Source organism: Pantherophis guttatus, chromosome 1, assembly GCF_059756535.1.
Source record: "Pantherophis guttatus breed Tessera chromosome 1, ASM5975653v1, whole genome shotgun sequence".
NCBI lineage: Eukaryota > Metazoa > Chordata > Lepidosauria > Squamata > Colubridae > Pantherophis > Pantherophis guttatus.
In genome coordinates, this window is record NC_142063.1 from 231,242,049 (window position 1) to 231,256,824 (window position 14,776).

Here is a 14,776-nt window from a genome sequence, read left to right on the forward strand (position 1 = left end):
GACCTAACAGTCTAGGTCCTGGCTAGACTGGAAACTCACTGGTAAAGGGCAACTCAGTCATAAATCATGAAATAGCCATTGGGACATTCCTAATAACATGATTCAAAGCAGCCACGTTTTGTTTCATGCTTGGACGAAAACAGCAAATTTGGTTTCACACTTGATTCTTCCACCTCTCAAACCATCAATTTCATAGTTGGATTGTTTCAAGACAATCCGTGTCCCTGCTGTTCTGTATTACATTGATCATGTTAATTTCTACAACCAAATGAGCTGACTGATGAAATTAGTGTGCAATGTTGAGTTATATCCAGTGTTTTAATTAGAAAGAGTCAAGTCTTCTGAAAGGAAGAAATCAATTTTTGAGTTGGTGCAAGAAGTATTTTATAATAATCATATTTATATGAGGTATATGTACCTCCAAACGATAGATGTAAGCCACCCAGAATTGTTTTGGAATTGGGTATCCTCCAAGTCCAAATAATTAAAAGAAATAATTGATATTTGTATGAGCCAAAGACAAGAGGGCTAATTCAGATGCTTTTTGCCACTCAAATTGGGCCAATGGGGAGAACATATGAAGTTGCATGCATGCCTTCTAACTGCTGAAAAAGAGTGAAAGAGGTGTCTTTAAGATTTTACAGGATTGTAAAGTTAATGCTGTACTATGATATAATTTTTAAATTAGAGTTTAATCATGTATAAGAAGAAATATGCATTTTGATAAACACTGATTCCAGGATTAGTTTTCGATGTATAAACTGATATGTCCCCAAAGACTTCTTTAAATTACTTGGTAGAATCCTATGTGTATTGGGAGATGGCATTTCAGCAGAGTGTTTGAATACCTTAAATGAACTTTTGGCTTTTTTTTTTTTTTAACATCAAAAAGTGAAAACATTTTTTTAAAATAGCTGTTCCTATTAATGAAATAATTATTTCCATGGTAAAAAATTCATTATGGAAATTAAAGACTGGTCAATTTTTGATGACTGTTATGTTACAATTATTAATAGCATTAAGAAAAGTTAGAAGATGATAAATATGCTGGGCTACTTTTATACTGTTTAATAATGCTGCAATGTAGCTTTTTGAGAAATGGAGAGTAAGCAGATACCAAGCTTGCAGAATCTACTTTATTTGTATTAGCAATTTGAGATTCTTCTCCCACAGCAGATGCAAAAGACATAGAATGAAATATGGTAAATGAATTCAGAAATTTGTTTTGAATAAAGTATCAGAAGTAAACGGAGATTACTGTGCTTTTACATATATATCCATTTCTGATTACCCCAAACTTTTTAAATCTCAAAGGTATATTTGGAAGGTAGAATAGTTCAACATTTAATTGCTACTGTTGATAAAGTTTGGGGAAACTGAATTTGTGCTTATGTACTTCAGATCATGTAGTAGATCCCTATTTTTCTCAAAACTCTGATTTCAGACATTATATTAAAATAGTTTTTTTTTTCTAGGAGAATAGTAGTGATGATGATGGTCTTGCTGATGATAACTGTAATTCAGAATTAGGACAATGGCATCTAAAGCCGACGATATGCAAACAGTAAGTTCTAAAGTAAGATATTTATAACTTGTACACATCTTCATATAAGCTATAAAGATGAAATGCCATCTTGAAAACGATTAATTTAATTTTAATTTAATTTAATTTTAATTTTTTTTTTAATTTGATTTATATTTATATGCCGCCCTTCTCCGAAGACTCAGGGCGGCTTACAATGTGCTCAGCAATAGCCTTCATCCTTTTGTATATTTATACAAAGTCAGCTTATTGCCCCCACAACTGGGTCCTCATTTCACCTACCTTAGAAAGGATGGAAGGCTGAGTCAACCTTGAGCCTTGGCGAGATTCGAACCCTGCAGTAATTGCAGGCAGCTGGTCTTAAGCAGCTTAATAACAGGGTGCCTTAAACCCCTGTACTACCAAGGCTCTTAAAAAATTTGCTCCCAAACTGTTTGTCATTTTAAAAATTCTTTCTAATTTACTTTTGTATTATGGGTAGCCCTTGACTTAACGGCCAAAAACAGTCTGTTTTTGTTGACAGAAAATTTTTAATGGGTTAATTTTATGGGTAAGGGGTTTTAAATTGGGGAAGTCAAATTGATTTAATTATTTTTTAAACTATTTTAATTTTCATATTGTATGTATTTTAATCATGGCTGTTCACCGCCCTGAGTCCTTTGGGAGAAGGGCGGTATAAAAATTTAATAAATAAATAAATAAGCAAACAAACAAACAAACAAACAAATAAAACCTTCACTAAATCTTGTGCTTCAGTAGAGAAGCCTGGATCGAATTGTAGTCTTCTGAGGAATAATAATCTAAGTTATCTGACAACTTTGATTAGCTGTGTCCATTGTAAATATGTTCTTCATCAAATTGAGCTAAATTCAGAAAAACAGACATAATTGGTTATTATTTGATAAAACGTGAATTATGTTTACCATGAGACTACTAGAGTGAGTCTATTATGTCTTTAAACTAGACCTTGGCCCAAGTTGATTCTGAGAGGTGATTGTTCAGAATCTTGCTCCGTGGCTGACATTTAAGAATGACTGATCCATGGATTATTAGATCAGATGCCATCTTTTCTTTGAAAAGGGGAAAATTCTTTAAATATCCCAACATTTTACCTCAAATCTATTTATGTTGCTTTTTTTTTTTCTTCCATTCAATTGTGTTTGATTCTCAAAGACTGCCTGGAGAAGTCTCTGCAGTTTCCTTGGCAAGGTTTTTCAGAAGAAGTTTGCAATTGCTTTTTTCTTAGAACTGAGAAAACAATTTGCATAAGGTGACCCAGCTGGCCTTGTGTCTAAGCAGGGACTAGAACTTACAGTCTCCTGTTTTCCAGCCTGATGCCTTAACTACTACATCAAACTGGCTCTCACTTTAATGTTTTTTATGTTGTAATCAGTTTTCTTAATTTTTTTTTGTAATAGGAAGTTTTAATTATGATTAGAATTGCCTCTTTATATCCAAGTAGTTCCCTGACTGAAAAAAGAAGAATAATGCTGTTCAAGTTTTGAATAGATCAACTGGGTGTAGAACAGAGTATATTTCTGAAGTCTTATTTTTCCAGATTCTATTTAGTGAAATTATATAGGTACTATAATTTGCAAGTTAAAATCTGTATTCTGCATCTGTATTCTTGGAATAATATGGAAAAACAATTTATTAATTTGTCTATATTATTTCATGTCACAGCTGTGCATATTTTTAAAAATGGCTTAAAGAAGTGCCTCAGAATGTGTGTTTTATTGAGTAACAGTGTCTCTCTGCTATGTAGTATCTATAAAAAGATATACCTGTATCTTTTTTACAGGTTTCCCTGTAAGTCTGAATAAAGATGTTCCTACTTAAAGAATTGTATTAGATATACTTTAATCAAGCAACTCAGTTAAACAGCCATGTATTTATTTTTTTCAGTGTTGCAAAACTTCCACAAGAATTGTTTTTGAAACATACATAGCCCAGTCTGCAGTACTGTTCTAAGTATTAATTTTCAAATATTATGTAGAATACAGGCTGACTCGTAATATTCAACTATTTTTTTCCTTCGTGAAAAGCTTAATAAATAGTCATAAGATGTAACAGAGTCTCTTGATCTAGAGGGAAGAATGTAGCTTTTTTTCTAATTTTGTTCAAATATCACTGAACAAATTAAAATAATGTTTTTAAACTATCACAGGTCCCAAAAATGTGTAGTATTTCAGAGCTATTTTAGGGGAACCCATTTTTGTTCTATTTGGACCTGTTTTTATAACGAAGGTTCCTCCTCAGTATTGAATTTAATCAAAGACTAAATCTAGTTATAGATCACCATGCAATTTTTGTAGACTTCATATTTGGATGAAAACAAAATTGAGTACCATACTTTATTCATAATGTGAAGAGAAAAGGGTTCTTCATATCTGTAACCAAAATGATTTAATGTGACAGTATAGCAAAGAAGTGAAAACATACTGTATCTTTTTTAGGCCTTGCATTCTGCTCATGGATTCACTAAGAGGCCCTTCCCGGTCAAATGTTGTCAGAACACTAAGGGAGTAAGTAATTAGTCTCTATAATATTAAACTACCTTCCTGTTGTGGCCTGAGGTCCGCCGGCCCCTCCAGCAGCCAAATCAGAGGCGGAGGAGCTGTGGAGTTAGGGTCAGCATCAGGGCAACTTGGGAGCTCCGAAGGGGAAGAGGGAATGAAGCTGGCAGAGAGAGAGAGAGAGAGAGAGAGAGAGAGAGAGACAGAAGCGGAGCCTGGGCCATCCATCAGCCCTCAGATGGCGAGTCAACAGCCCCAGGTCTGGAGGTGGTTGATAAAGAAAAGGAGGAACAGCTGGGTCCAGTGCCTGATGCGGGGCTGCACAGAGGGCCAAGAAGAGGGGAGCAGTGGAAAGCCATGGGCCAATCCTGGGGAAGGAAGAGCCACCACAGCTAGTGAGGCCCCACTCTAGCTCGGGGGATAAAAGGCAGGGGATGGAGATGAATAGATGTGGCAGACAACTATTCCTCTTCCAGACGGACGGACTTGTTAGTTTGTGAGATAAACTTTTGCCTGGGTTGCTGGGATTCCGAATAAAGGAATCTTTTGAGTTCATGTCAGAGGGTTTGTCGTGTTTGGGGAGCTGGGTCAGAACACTTCCATACTGAAATACTCAGTAAAAATGGTCTTCTCATGCTTGTTTGATTTTTGTGTTGCAGGTATTTGGAAGTGGAATGGGAAGTAAGGAAAGGGAGCAGACGAAGTTTCTCCAAAGATGTCATGAAAGGCTCAAACCCCAAAGTGCCGCAACAGAACAATTTCAGTGATTGTGGAGTTTATGTTTTACAGTATGTGGAGAGCTTTTTTGAGGTGAATTTCTTGGTCGTTGAAATGTTATGTTAGGACTTTTGTTCTAACAAAAAGGTTTTTTTTTTTTTAAAAAAAAAGTTATTTAATTTGGTTTCAATATTTCATTCGCTTTACATATTTTATATCTTACATTGTTTTAAAATGACAAGTAATTGTTAAAATTACACATGCAGACATGTATAATTAGCACAATATAAACTGTGAATAAAATAAATACAATAATGTCTGACCAGACAGTGAAAGAGTTTTGGTTTATTAATAGTGATTTTTTAATAATAGAACTGATGCATTATTAGATGCAGTCTCTATTTGTTTCATGCTTTGCCTATTGCTTCTAAAGAAGGCAAATCATGTTTGGGGATGTGGAGTGACTTAAAAGTTTGTTTTCTAGAATTAAGCTCATAGAAGGGTAGGAAGATAATTCCCAGAAAGGGAGAAAAGTGTGAAAATGTTATTTTAGCTGTAGCTGTGTGGGAAGACGACTTAATAGTCTTGACTGTTGAGTAAGACTATTATGAAATGCTGAGGAGGGATAGAGCTGGATCCACAGAAAGATGCCATCATTGAAACTTTATAAATGTGCATGAAAGATTGGGAAAAGTTTCAAATGTAACATTGACAAGATTTTTAACTCCTAATGTTGTAGTAATTTGTACAATGTTGTTATGTAGAAATTCCATGTAGACGCTATTGTAAACCTATCTGTTTGGTTTCTCCTAGACTCCTATTCTAAGCTTTGAACTACCAATGAATCTAACAGACTGGTTTCCACGTCCAAGAATGAAAACAAAACGAGAAGAAATAAAAAACATAATCCTGAATCTACAAGAACAGCAAAACAAAGAAAAGAAAGGGCAGAAAGACAGTAATCTAACAGAGAAATATTTTCAGGAAAGAACAGAATTTATCAGCAGCTGAATATTTTGTCATTTGTTAGCCATACATCAATTTTTTTAAAAAAGGGAAAAAAAAACATCCTGAAATTTACTTGTCTCTACCAAAACAAAGGACTTTCTAGTATTATCAGTAAGTAAACTTACTGTTGAGGGTATAAATCCAATTCCCCCAATGTATTAAGTAGAATAATCTGTATATATGTTGATTAGGCCAACTTTTTCAACCTTTGTAATTATGTTTTTCACTACTTAGGAAACCTTTGTTATGTGTTTCTGTTTATAGAACTTAATAGCAAATTAAGACACAAAACAAATAAAATATTTATAGGATAAATTGATTAACTTTTTCTGTGTTAAGTAAAATTATCATTGAATATTTCCCAGTAAGACTTCTATATTGCATGGGGAATGCTTACGTAGAAAGGTAATCAAATTCATATTTTAATTTACAATTGCCATTACAAGATGCTTCAGAAATGTGCAAAAAAAAAAAAAAGAATGTGTCTAAATGCATTGTGTTTCCAAGGTGAGTGGTTTCATTTAAAATCCAAGTGCAGGCAATACAATATTCAGCAACAAATGCTTCAGATACCGGGAGAAGTAACTTCACAAGTACTTGGGAAATGCTGCTGTCTGATTGCAAGTCTTACTCAAGCAGTATTTAATAAAGTCTCAAAGGTTGGCTTGAGTAGTTCTGTTAGATCCTCCTTTATTACTTTATGTGGTTTCTGAATGTTGTTTAAATGTATTTTCACAATCCTTTCATTATAAAATTGTATTTTTGGTAAATGTAGCAGCAAATTGCCCACCTTAAATTTTCTGCCAGAATTCTGAATGTTGCATTCATATGTGCTTTATCTATCTGAACTTTTTTTAATGTATGAGTACTATTTTTTGTAACGCACAGAAAAACCAAAATATTGCTAGTCGTCATTGCTTGCTTGCTTCTTACTTAACTAGAAGTATCTAATAATTCAAAGTCATCTTGTTGGCGTTATTTCCATGATGTAATTTGATTTTTAAATTGTGTATAAAGACAATAGCCTTCTTCTACCAACCTCTAAAAATCCAAAAGGAAGCAACTAGGTTCTACTACATTTTAAAAATACTCACAAGATATTGTCCTCAAATGAGGGAACTGAAACACTTTTGCAAATATATTTGTTGAATAATGCCTTTGTTAAAAAGAAATTCTTCTTGTTGGGAAGGAGGATGCCTTTAATGTAATAAATGAAAAATATTGTAGATGAAACAGGCAATATTGCCGTTGCAACATACAATCCTTTTCACCCTCTTCACAGTAGAACATTCTATGTAGAAAGTATTATATTTGCACCCAATTTTTACTATTATTATATTGATGTCACCTACACAATACTCATATTTTGTACAGGATCAGAGATTGCTTTGCCAAAGAAAAATTCTGAAGAATACATCGCTTTGGTCTGTTGCCCTGCATTTACTTTGTTTAAATCCTATAGACTTCATTGTAACAATAATAGGATTGTAACTTAGTGGCAAAGCTTTCCATGTTCTCCTCCATAAATTATTTTTAATAGATGCACAATAGTAGGGCTCTCATGACACTATCAGTATTAAAACAAATGAATTGAGATTATTTGTTCCTACAAATTAACGTAAAATCAATTCTTGGTATTAAGAAAAAAAGATAAACATTTATTCTACATTTTCCAGTTTATATCTAAAATTTGTCCAAGTAGCAGTAGAAAAGAGAAGCAAGAATAAACAAGGGGTTGACAACAAATGTAATTTACTTATTTTGATATTTTTTTTAGTGTTACTTGAACACATTGTAGGGAAATTTTACACAGCAAATGCACATTCTCGTGCAAGATTATTTGTTGCAATATTTGGATTTATATGAAATTAGATTTTGCTTTTGTTTTTAATAGGTTGTGGCCTATCCTAGTTTTTATTTGTTTGGTTCTGTTCCTGAGAATGGCCTGGAGCTTGTATTCCTTTTCAAGATGTGAAGAATGCAATGTTTCTCTCTTAATATTATGGTAAAGGATCATTCATGCAGCAAGCTGATAAAACATGTTGACAAAAGATTTATTTTTTTAATAAAACATTGAAAACAATTGAAATGACCATGAGTATTTGTAATAGATATTGTTTAGGGATATATAGATCTGTTCTTAATAACAGTCTTTAAAAATAATTTGTCCATTGGAGATAAACGAGCACCTAAATTCAGGTATTAAATTTGTTCTAGAGCTCTTTTTTTCCTTCTCATTTTAAAATATACCTATGGTAGAATACATACTTACATTTATAAAATATAATTTTAAATTTAAAAACATTGGGCTGGGGTTTTTTTTCCAATACCTTCAGATTTCATCTCTCTTCCATCTTCCCTTTTTTGCAATCTTATTGTTGGATAGAATAGCAGTCAAGAATTCTTATAAAAGTTTTAGGTTACTTAGCATGAAAAATGTATGACTCTCTGGTAAACATTTGCTGGTAGCAGATGCAGAGATGACATTTAATATTCCCTTGTGGTATTCTTTAATTTTCTTGCTAAGGGATTGCTAGCTCACATGAACAGGATATTAGGGAGTGTTCTAAAACTAGAATATGTTATCCCAGCGTACCAAGAGTTTATTTTTTCTTATTTAGATGTCTGTATCTTTCTACCTAAGAATTCATTCTTTTCAAAGGAGAAAAAATTATTGCAAATGGATAAAATAACATCCTGTCTTGTAAAAGTTGCCCTTAGTGCTGTATAAAAAGACTTAAAACAATATTTCCAGTATTTTCTTTTTCAGTATCTAACTCCATATTTTTCATTTTCCATATTCATTTACTACTGGGATTTTGCAAGCTGAATGTTGTTGCTTCATTCTCAAAAGATTATCCATTAAAGCATAGGGGGAGGGAATAATGTGATACATGTTATTTTAAATTTATCCATTTCAAATAGAGTTTGCAGTCTCAAATCTGGTTATAAAATGTGTGAAGGAAGTTGACCCTATACTAATTTATTTCACTCACACCTGCTTGCTTTCGTTATGCAGTCAGCTTTTAGACAGGAAGCATATAAAGAATGTCATGCTTATATAATGAAGCAGTATAATCCAATAATATTCTTATTCCTATTTTTACAGATGATCACCAAAATGAAGCTTTTCTTTTACTCATCTGTGACTTCCCATGGTTGAGCTGGTTTTACACTGCATTAGCAGCTCTTCAAGCAAAATACTAGCTTTTTTTTTTAGGAAATCTAATTTTATTGAATTGCTAATTCAACTGCATTGTTCTTCTCCAGCAGGAAAGACCAAGAGCTATGTTTCACTCCCTGCATTTTTTTCTGCGGTTAAATCTTTATTAGAAAGAGACATTCTCTTTAATTATACATGTTGCTTGTGACTTTTATCAATCAGCATGCTTATTGCTAACGATTTTGAAAAAGCTATCTACTCTTTCCTACCAGTTTTGTCTTATTCTAACGTTGCTGTTTACCCATCTGTATTTAAAGTACATCTCAGCAAAATAGAATTGACTCTCTTCAGTCATGCTTTAAAATTACAGCATCTGACAGTTCAGCAGTAATCATTTTTACTTGGTTAAACCTTGTCAAGTTCAAAGAAACTTATTCTCAGCATGTGTAGGATTTCAGCCTATTTTTTTCTCCTTAGGACTAGAACCAATAGTGATGTCAAACTTAATTTTTATATATTAAATTCTTGACATGCAATTAACTAAATGTGGACTTTCCACTACAATTTTAGGAATTCCATTCAAATAGTAAATAATAAATGCTCCTCAACTGTGGTCTTGGCCAGAAAGCAGAGCTTCAGGAAATAGGATGTGGATGCTTTGTATATAGTAAATGAGTGAAGATATGCTTAACAAGCCCACACAAACAAAACACTTCTCAAATCACTTTATTAAAACTACTGGTTTACAAAATAAAACATATATTGTACAACATAGATTCTATGTAATATGATAGTTCCTTTAGACTCTGTAAAAGATGATAGTTCTTTTATTATAAATTGCTACAAATGAGATGAATCTTGACTAGGTCACCAAAGAATGCTTACACAGTACATACAAAAAAAAAAAAAATGCAGTAACTTATCCAGAATATAATTCCAACCCCTGTACACATCTTTTTTTAAAATGTAGAGATTGGAGAATATAAAATCCTCCATTCCTCTATTACCCATAGTCATGAATGTGTCATCAGATTAAGATTTATAATGGTTATTATTATCCTGATACAAACCTAAGAAATATCAGTGCCTCTTTCCAGACAATGTGGGAGGAAAGCTTTATTACATCTATGGTAGCCAGAAATGAGATGTCTTAACAGCACATTTTATTGGAAAGGCATATTGCTTTCGTAGACTGTTAATTTCATCAGAAGTACACCATAGCTATTTTAATGTAAAATTTAACCTGGGAGGAGACAAGTAGAGGAAGAAAGACGTAGATGAAAGTTTTAAAGAGGACAGATTGCAAGCATCCTACCAATTAGAAACTTCAGTATGTAAAGTAATTGTCGTATTCCCTGAAACTCTAAAATCTTTTCGTTTCATATTGAGTTCTGCCATCTATTGTTAAATTTTCTTTTTTTCGATACTGTCACCTTGAGATCTTCATTAAAATGTCCTTGGACATTCACATCCACTCAATTTGTATCCTGCTATAATCACAAGATCTCAGTAGTTCACAAAAGTATGAATATACAATAAAATATAAACATATAAACATAATTAAACCCCAAATATAGTGCAAGCATCAGGCCACAAAACTTTGGAAGCAGATGACTCAACGGTAGGTCATTTTAGAAAGCTATTTTCAGGTTTTGAGCCCCCTGACCTAAAGCCAGCTGCTTCTGATATTGAAGTAGTTGGGCCAACTCTTGAGATGCAGTCCTACAGGTGATGCCAAACTGTAAAGGACTTTATAGTTAAAAACCATCACTTTAATTTGCTTTTAGAATGTAATAGGAATCAAATGTGGGACCCACAAAGCGAATTTAAACTGCTCAGCCATGATGTTTTATACTAATTGAAGCCTCCAGTTTGTCTTTAAGGGGTTCCAGATAGAACATTTGCAATAGTTGGAAAAGGTATTACCACAAGATCTTGTTCTTTCCAGATAAATAGGGCATGACCCAAAGAAGCCTCTAAAGAAAATCTCCGTGAAAAAACTAAAAATGTGGAAAGTTCAAGTAATCAAGCAGTGTGTGATGGAGAGAGGCAAATCCTAAAGAACTTAATCAGAAATCAAATTCGAAATGTGAAAATTTGTTGCAAGATATTCAATATTGGGAACATGGGTAAAGGAGTCAAACAATTTAAGGAACACTATGGTACGAGATGCAGAAACAAAATATTGAAAAATCTTTGTCCCAGTTTAGACGCTAAAGCAACAGAATACACACAATACAAGTATCTGTTGACATTATTGGCATCTGTTGACATTGTTGCTTCATGCTATGAATCTACATACATGAATGCCATGATTGAAGTATATTGATTACTTGCACTTTCAAAGCAGCTTGCATGCCTTTCACATTTTTTCCCAACAGAAGTCTTAGCAATTACTTTCCCAGTGTTACATAAAGCTACGTCCTATCTTTCCTCCACGACATGTTCAAGTAGGTGAAACAGAGACATACACAACAGCATCCTTCCAAACAAGCACAAGAAGTTTGGGGATCATTTTGCCATTTCCTTTCAGTCCATATGACAGGTGGGCCATGTACCCTTGTGCTCCACAATTCATTGGGACAGTCCCTTCCTTCCTTCCTTCCTTCCTTCCTTCCTTCCTTCCTTCCTTCCTTCCTTCTTTTTCTTTCTTCCTTCCTTCCTCTTACAACAGTAGGTGTAAAATAAAGTACATTAAACCTTTCACGACTTGAAAATTTCATCTGTGTTCATATTCAGGACATTACCAACCATGCTCTTGAAGCTCTTAGAAACCATTTTCAAATTACACCAGGAAGACGACAACCCATTTTGCAATGACTCTTTTTCCTGCCTTGCAAAGCATATCGTAGTGGTTGGACTTTTCAGGGTGAAAGACTGCTGGGTAGAAAATGATTAACAAAAATATTTTATTGTCTGCCACATGTTCCTGCTGCTGCTGCAGAGATACTAGCTAGATGTCACCCAGAACTTATTGGGAATGAGGAAACATGTATCTTCCTTGTTTTAAGTAAGTTTCTTGTTCTTGTAAAAATTAATTCTTAAAATTTGACCTTCCTACACCGCCATATCTTGCCTGCAGATATGTGGAAGAAGCAATAAGGTGGAAGTATAATGGTTCTATAGTTAGACAGAGAAGTAATGTATCACAGACTTTTAGTGGAATTTCTTAAGATTTGCTAATTGAATAGGTAAATGAGGTCTTACTCATTTTCTGAGATGGAAAAAAGCAAGGGATAGAAAATTATTTAAGCTACTAGTCTAGTCTTAATGGCCGTCTTCAAAGTTTTTTCTTGCCAACACATGGGGGCCAGTATGCACCAGAACGTGCTTTATTGCTAGCACAAGCAAAAGTAGAGCTGAATTAATGTGTTCTTTTTTTGGCTCTTTCTTTGGACAGCATTAGCTGCCAAAAGCCTCTTTAGTATCCTTTTGATTTATTTATATTCCTGCCAGCTCATGTTAGGCTCCGCTGAATAAATGAAAACTAATTTTAAGCTTGCTTTTGTTAAAGGAAAAGGAAAGGTGTGCAGACGTAGAAATCATTTTACGAACTCTGCAAATGTTATTTTAAGCGTCTGGAGAATCTAACACTTTATGATTTCTTAAAGATTAAGTCTCTTGAGTACAGACACAAAATAGGAAACACAATACACACACACGCACACACAAAGGACGCTTACAGGGAGGAGAGGTTTAAGTCTTGGAAATGCTGCCAACACACTGACCAATGGATGAGAGTAGACTTGGCTTCCACTGTCCAGGATGCTGTTCCTGGGTGGCAGAGCCTGCATTATTCCCAAATAGTGGAGGGTGAGAAATGAGAAGGAAAATTTGCTTGGCCTGGTCAGAACAAAGTCCCACAAAAAATTCTTTTTTTCTGGCAATCAAATAAATCTAATTGCTGGAATGCAACCCCCACTTCCCCTGTCCCGGTCCCCACCCCTGCTAGCCCCAATGAAGTGACAAGGAAATAAGCAGGTCACTGAAGACCGAGTTAAAAATAAACATGGGTGCAGCCAAGACAAGTTGTTAACTGTAATCATCTCTAGAAGAATCCTTTGGGCTCTTTTCCTCATACCCATGTCACACCTCAAGAATTAAGTAGGCCTGGCCTACTGTCGGCACCTTGTCCCAAATGCTTCTTTGAAACTTGAAGAAAACGAAAATGCCTGAAGTGAAACTCCAGAATTGAAAGGGCAAACTTTATAGGTTGTCTCTGGTTTTAGAGCTGCCATAAAAATGATATTACTTCTATGGTGACTGGAAAAGTGCCATCTGAGGGGGAGGCATTGTTTTAAGCTTGTCTTTATGTCCCTGGACAAAGAGATCCTGAAATCCCTTTCTCCACAATGACTGAGGAATGTACATGTCAGCTGAAAGGGTCACGTGCCAAGATGGAAAGGAAATAAACTTGTTCAGGGTTGCTTTGAACAATACAAGAAATTCTGGACTGAGCAGTCGGGATTGATCGCCCTCCTGGCTGTCCTGTACTACAGGATTAACCACCTACTTGGATCTGCTTCCCTTTTCTCTCTGTCCCTAGTAAATATTTACATTGCATATTTATTTATTGTTTTTATACTTTTTTTTTCTTTCTGAAGCCTGCCCAGAGTAATTTCTTATGAGTGGCCATATAAATTTGATAATTAAATGAATAAAACTATTTGATAATCTATTATCCTGAGGTTAATGGGAAGGCCTATCTGTCATGCTGAACTGAAAAACCAACAATAAATGGTGGTGGAGAACGTTCACTCAAACAAACCCCCTCCCCAATATTTTGGGAGATAAAGAAAAGGCCACTGAAATAGTCAGCATAACTGATATATTTAATAATATATTTTGTGATATTTTAAGTCACAAAAACTAGCCAAGTACTTAAGTATCTATATCTACAATATCTATTAAGGGAAGAAACTATAAAGACTGTGCTCTGTAGCTGTTTGCAACTTCTAAACTTGTGATCAGTAGATGCTGCTCACAATTTATATTGTTGGCTTCCTCCATTTCAATATTTATTGAACAATTCTGAAAACAAAATTATAATTTAATTTATAATTTTCCTGCTTCTGTGTGTCACACTGGTAGTCTTCGATTTACAATCAGTTGCTTAGCAACTGTTTGAAGTTACCACAGACCCTCACCCCCCCCACCCCGAAAAACATTTTGCCAGATTCCAGCATTTGGTAAAAACTTCCCATTGGATAAAATGGATTTTCTCATTGACTATGGGGTTTATTTAATGACTACTGCAAAAAATGTCCTAAAATCAGTTCTGGTTATGTGGTGTTCTACCAGAGGTGGGTTTCAGAAGGTTTTGACCAGTTCTGGAGAACCAGTAGTGGAAATTTTGAGTAGTTCAGAGAACCAGTAAATACCACCTCTGACTGGACCCGCCCCCATCTATTCTCTGCCTCCCGAGTCCCAACTGATTGGGAGGAAATGGGGATTTTGCAGCAACCTTCCCTTGGATTGGGGTGGGAATGGAGATTTTACAATATCCTTCCCCTGCCATGCCCACCAAGCCATGCATGCCATGCCCAAGCCACGCCCACAGAACCGATAGTAAAAAAAGTTTGAAACCCACCACTGTGTTCCACGTAACGTCCACAATGATTTAGGACTGTAATTCCAAGGACTACCTGAACTTAGAATATCACCGTATATTGTTTCTGCTAATCTATTTTTGGAGGCCAACCAATAGCACTGCAAAAAATAAGGTTTGCTTCTCAGTTTTCAAAATTCTACTATTTTGATCCAAGCCTAAATTACTGTATTTGTATATGCTACAATATATAAGTGAATGTTTACTCTTAAATCACAGGA

General features: G+C 34.6%; 1 protein-coding gene across 2 annotated transcripts in view; it reads left to right on the plus strand.

Moving 5' to 3' along the window:
• SENP6 (SUMO specific peptidase 6) overlaps window positions 1-7,867 on the plus strand; it is a 70,326-nt gene extending 62,459 nt beyond the window's left edge. For both annotated transcript variants that reach the window (XM_034431874.3, XM_034431875.3), the window contains 4 exons: window positions 1,476-1,564; window positions 4,000-4,068; window positions 4,719-4,869; window positions 5,590-7,867. In XM_034431874.3, coding sequence (XP_034287765.2) covers window positions 1,476-1,564; window positions 4,000-4,068; window positions 4,719-4,869; window positions 5,590-5,787 — 507 coding nt within the window. In that variant the 3' untranslated portion in view covers window positions 5,788-7,867. The remainder of the gene's footprint in view (window positions 1-1,475; window positions 1,565-3,999; window positions 4,069-4,718; window positions 4,870-5,589) is intronic.
• The last annotated feature ends 6,909 nt before the right edge of the window (window positions 7,868-14,776 follow it).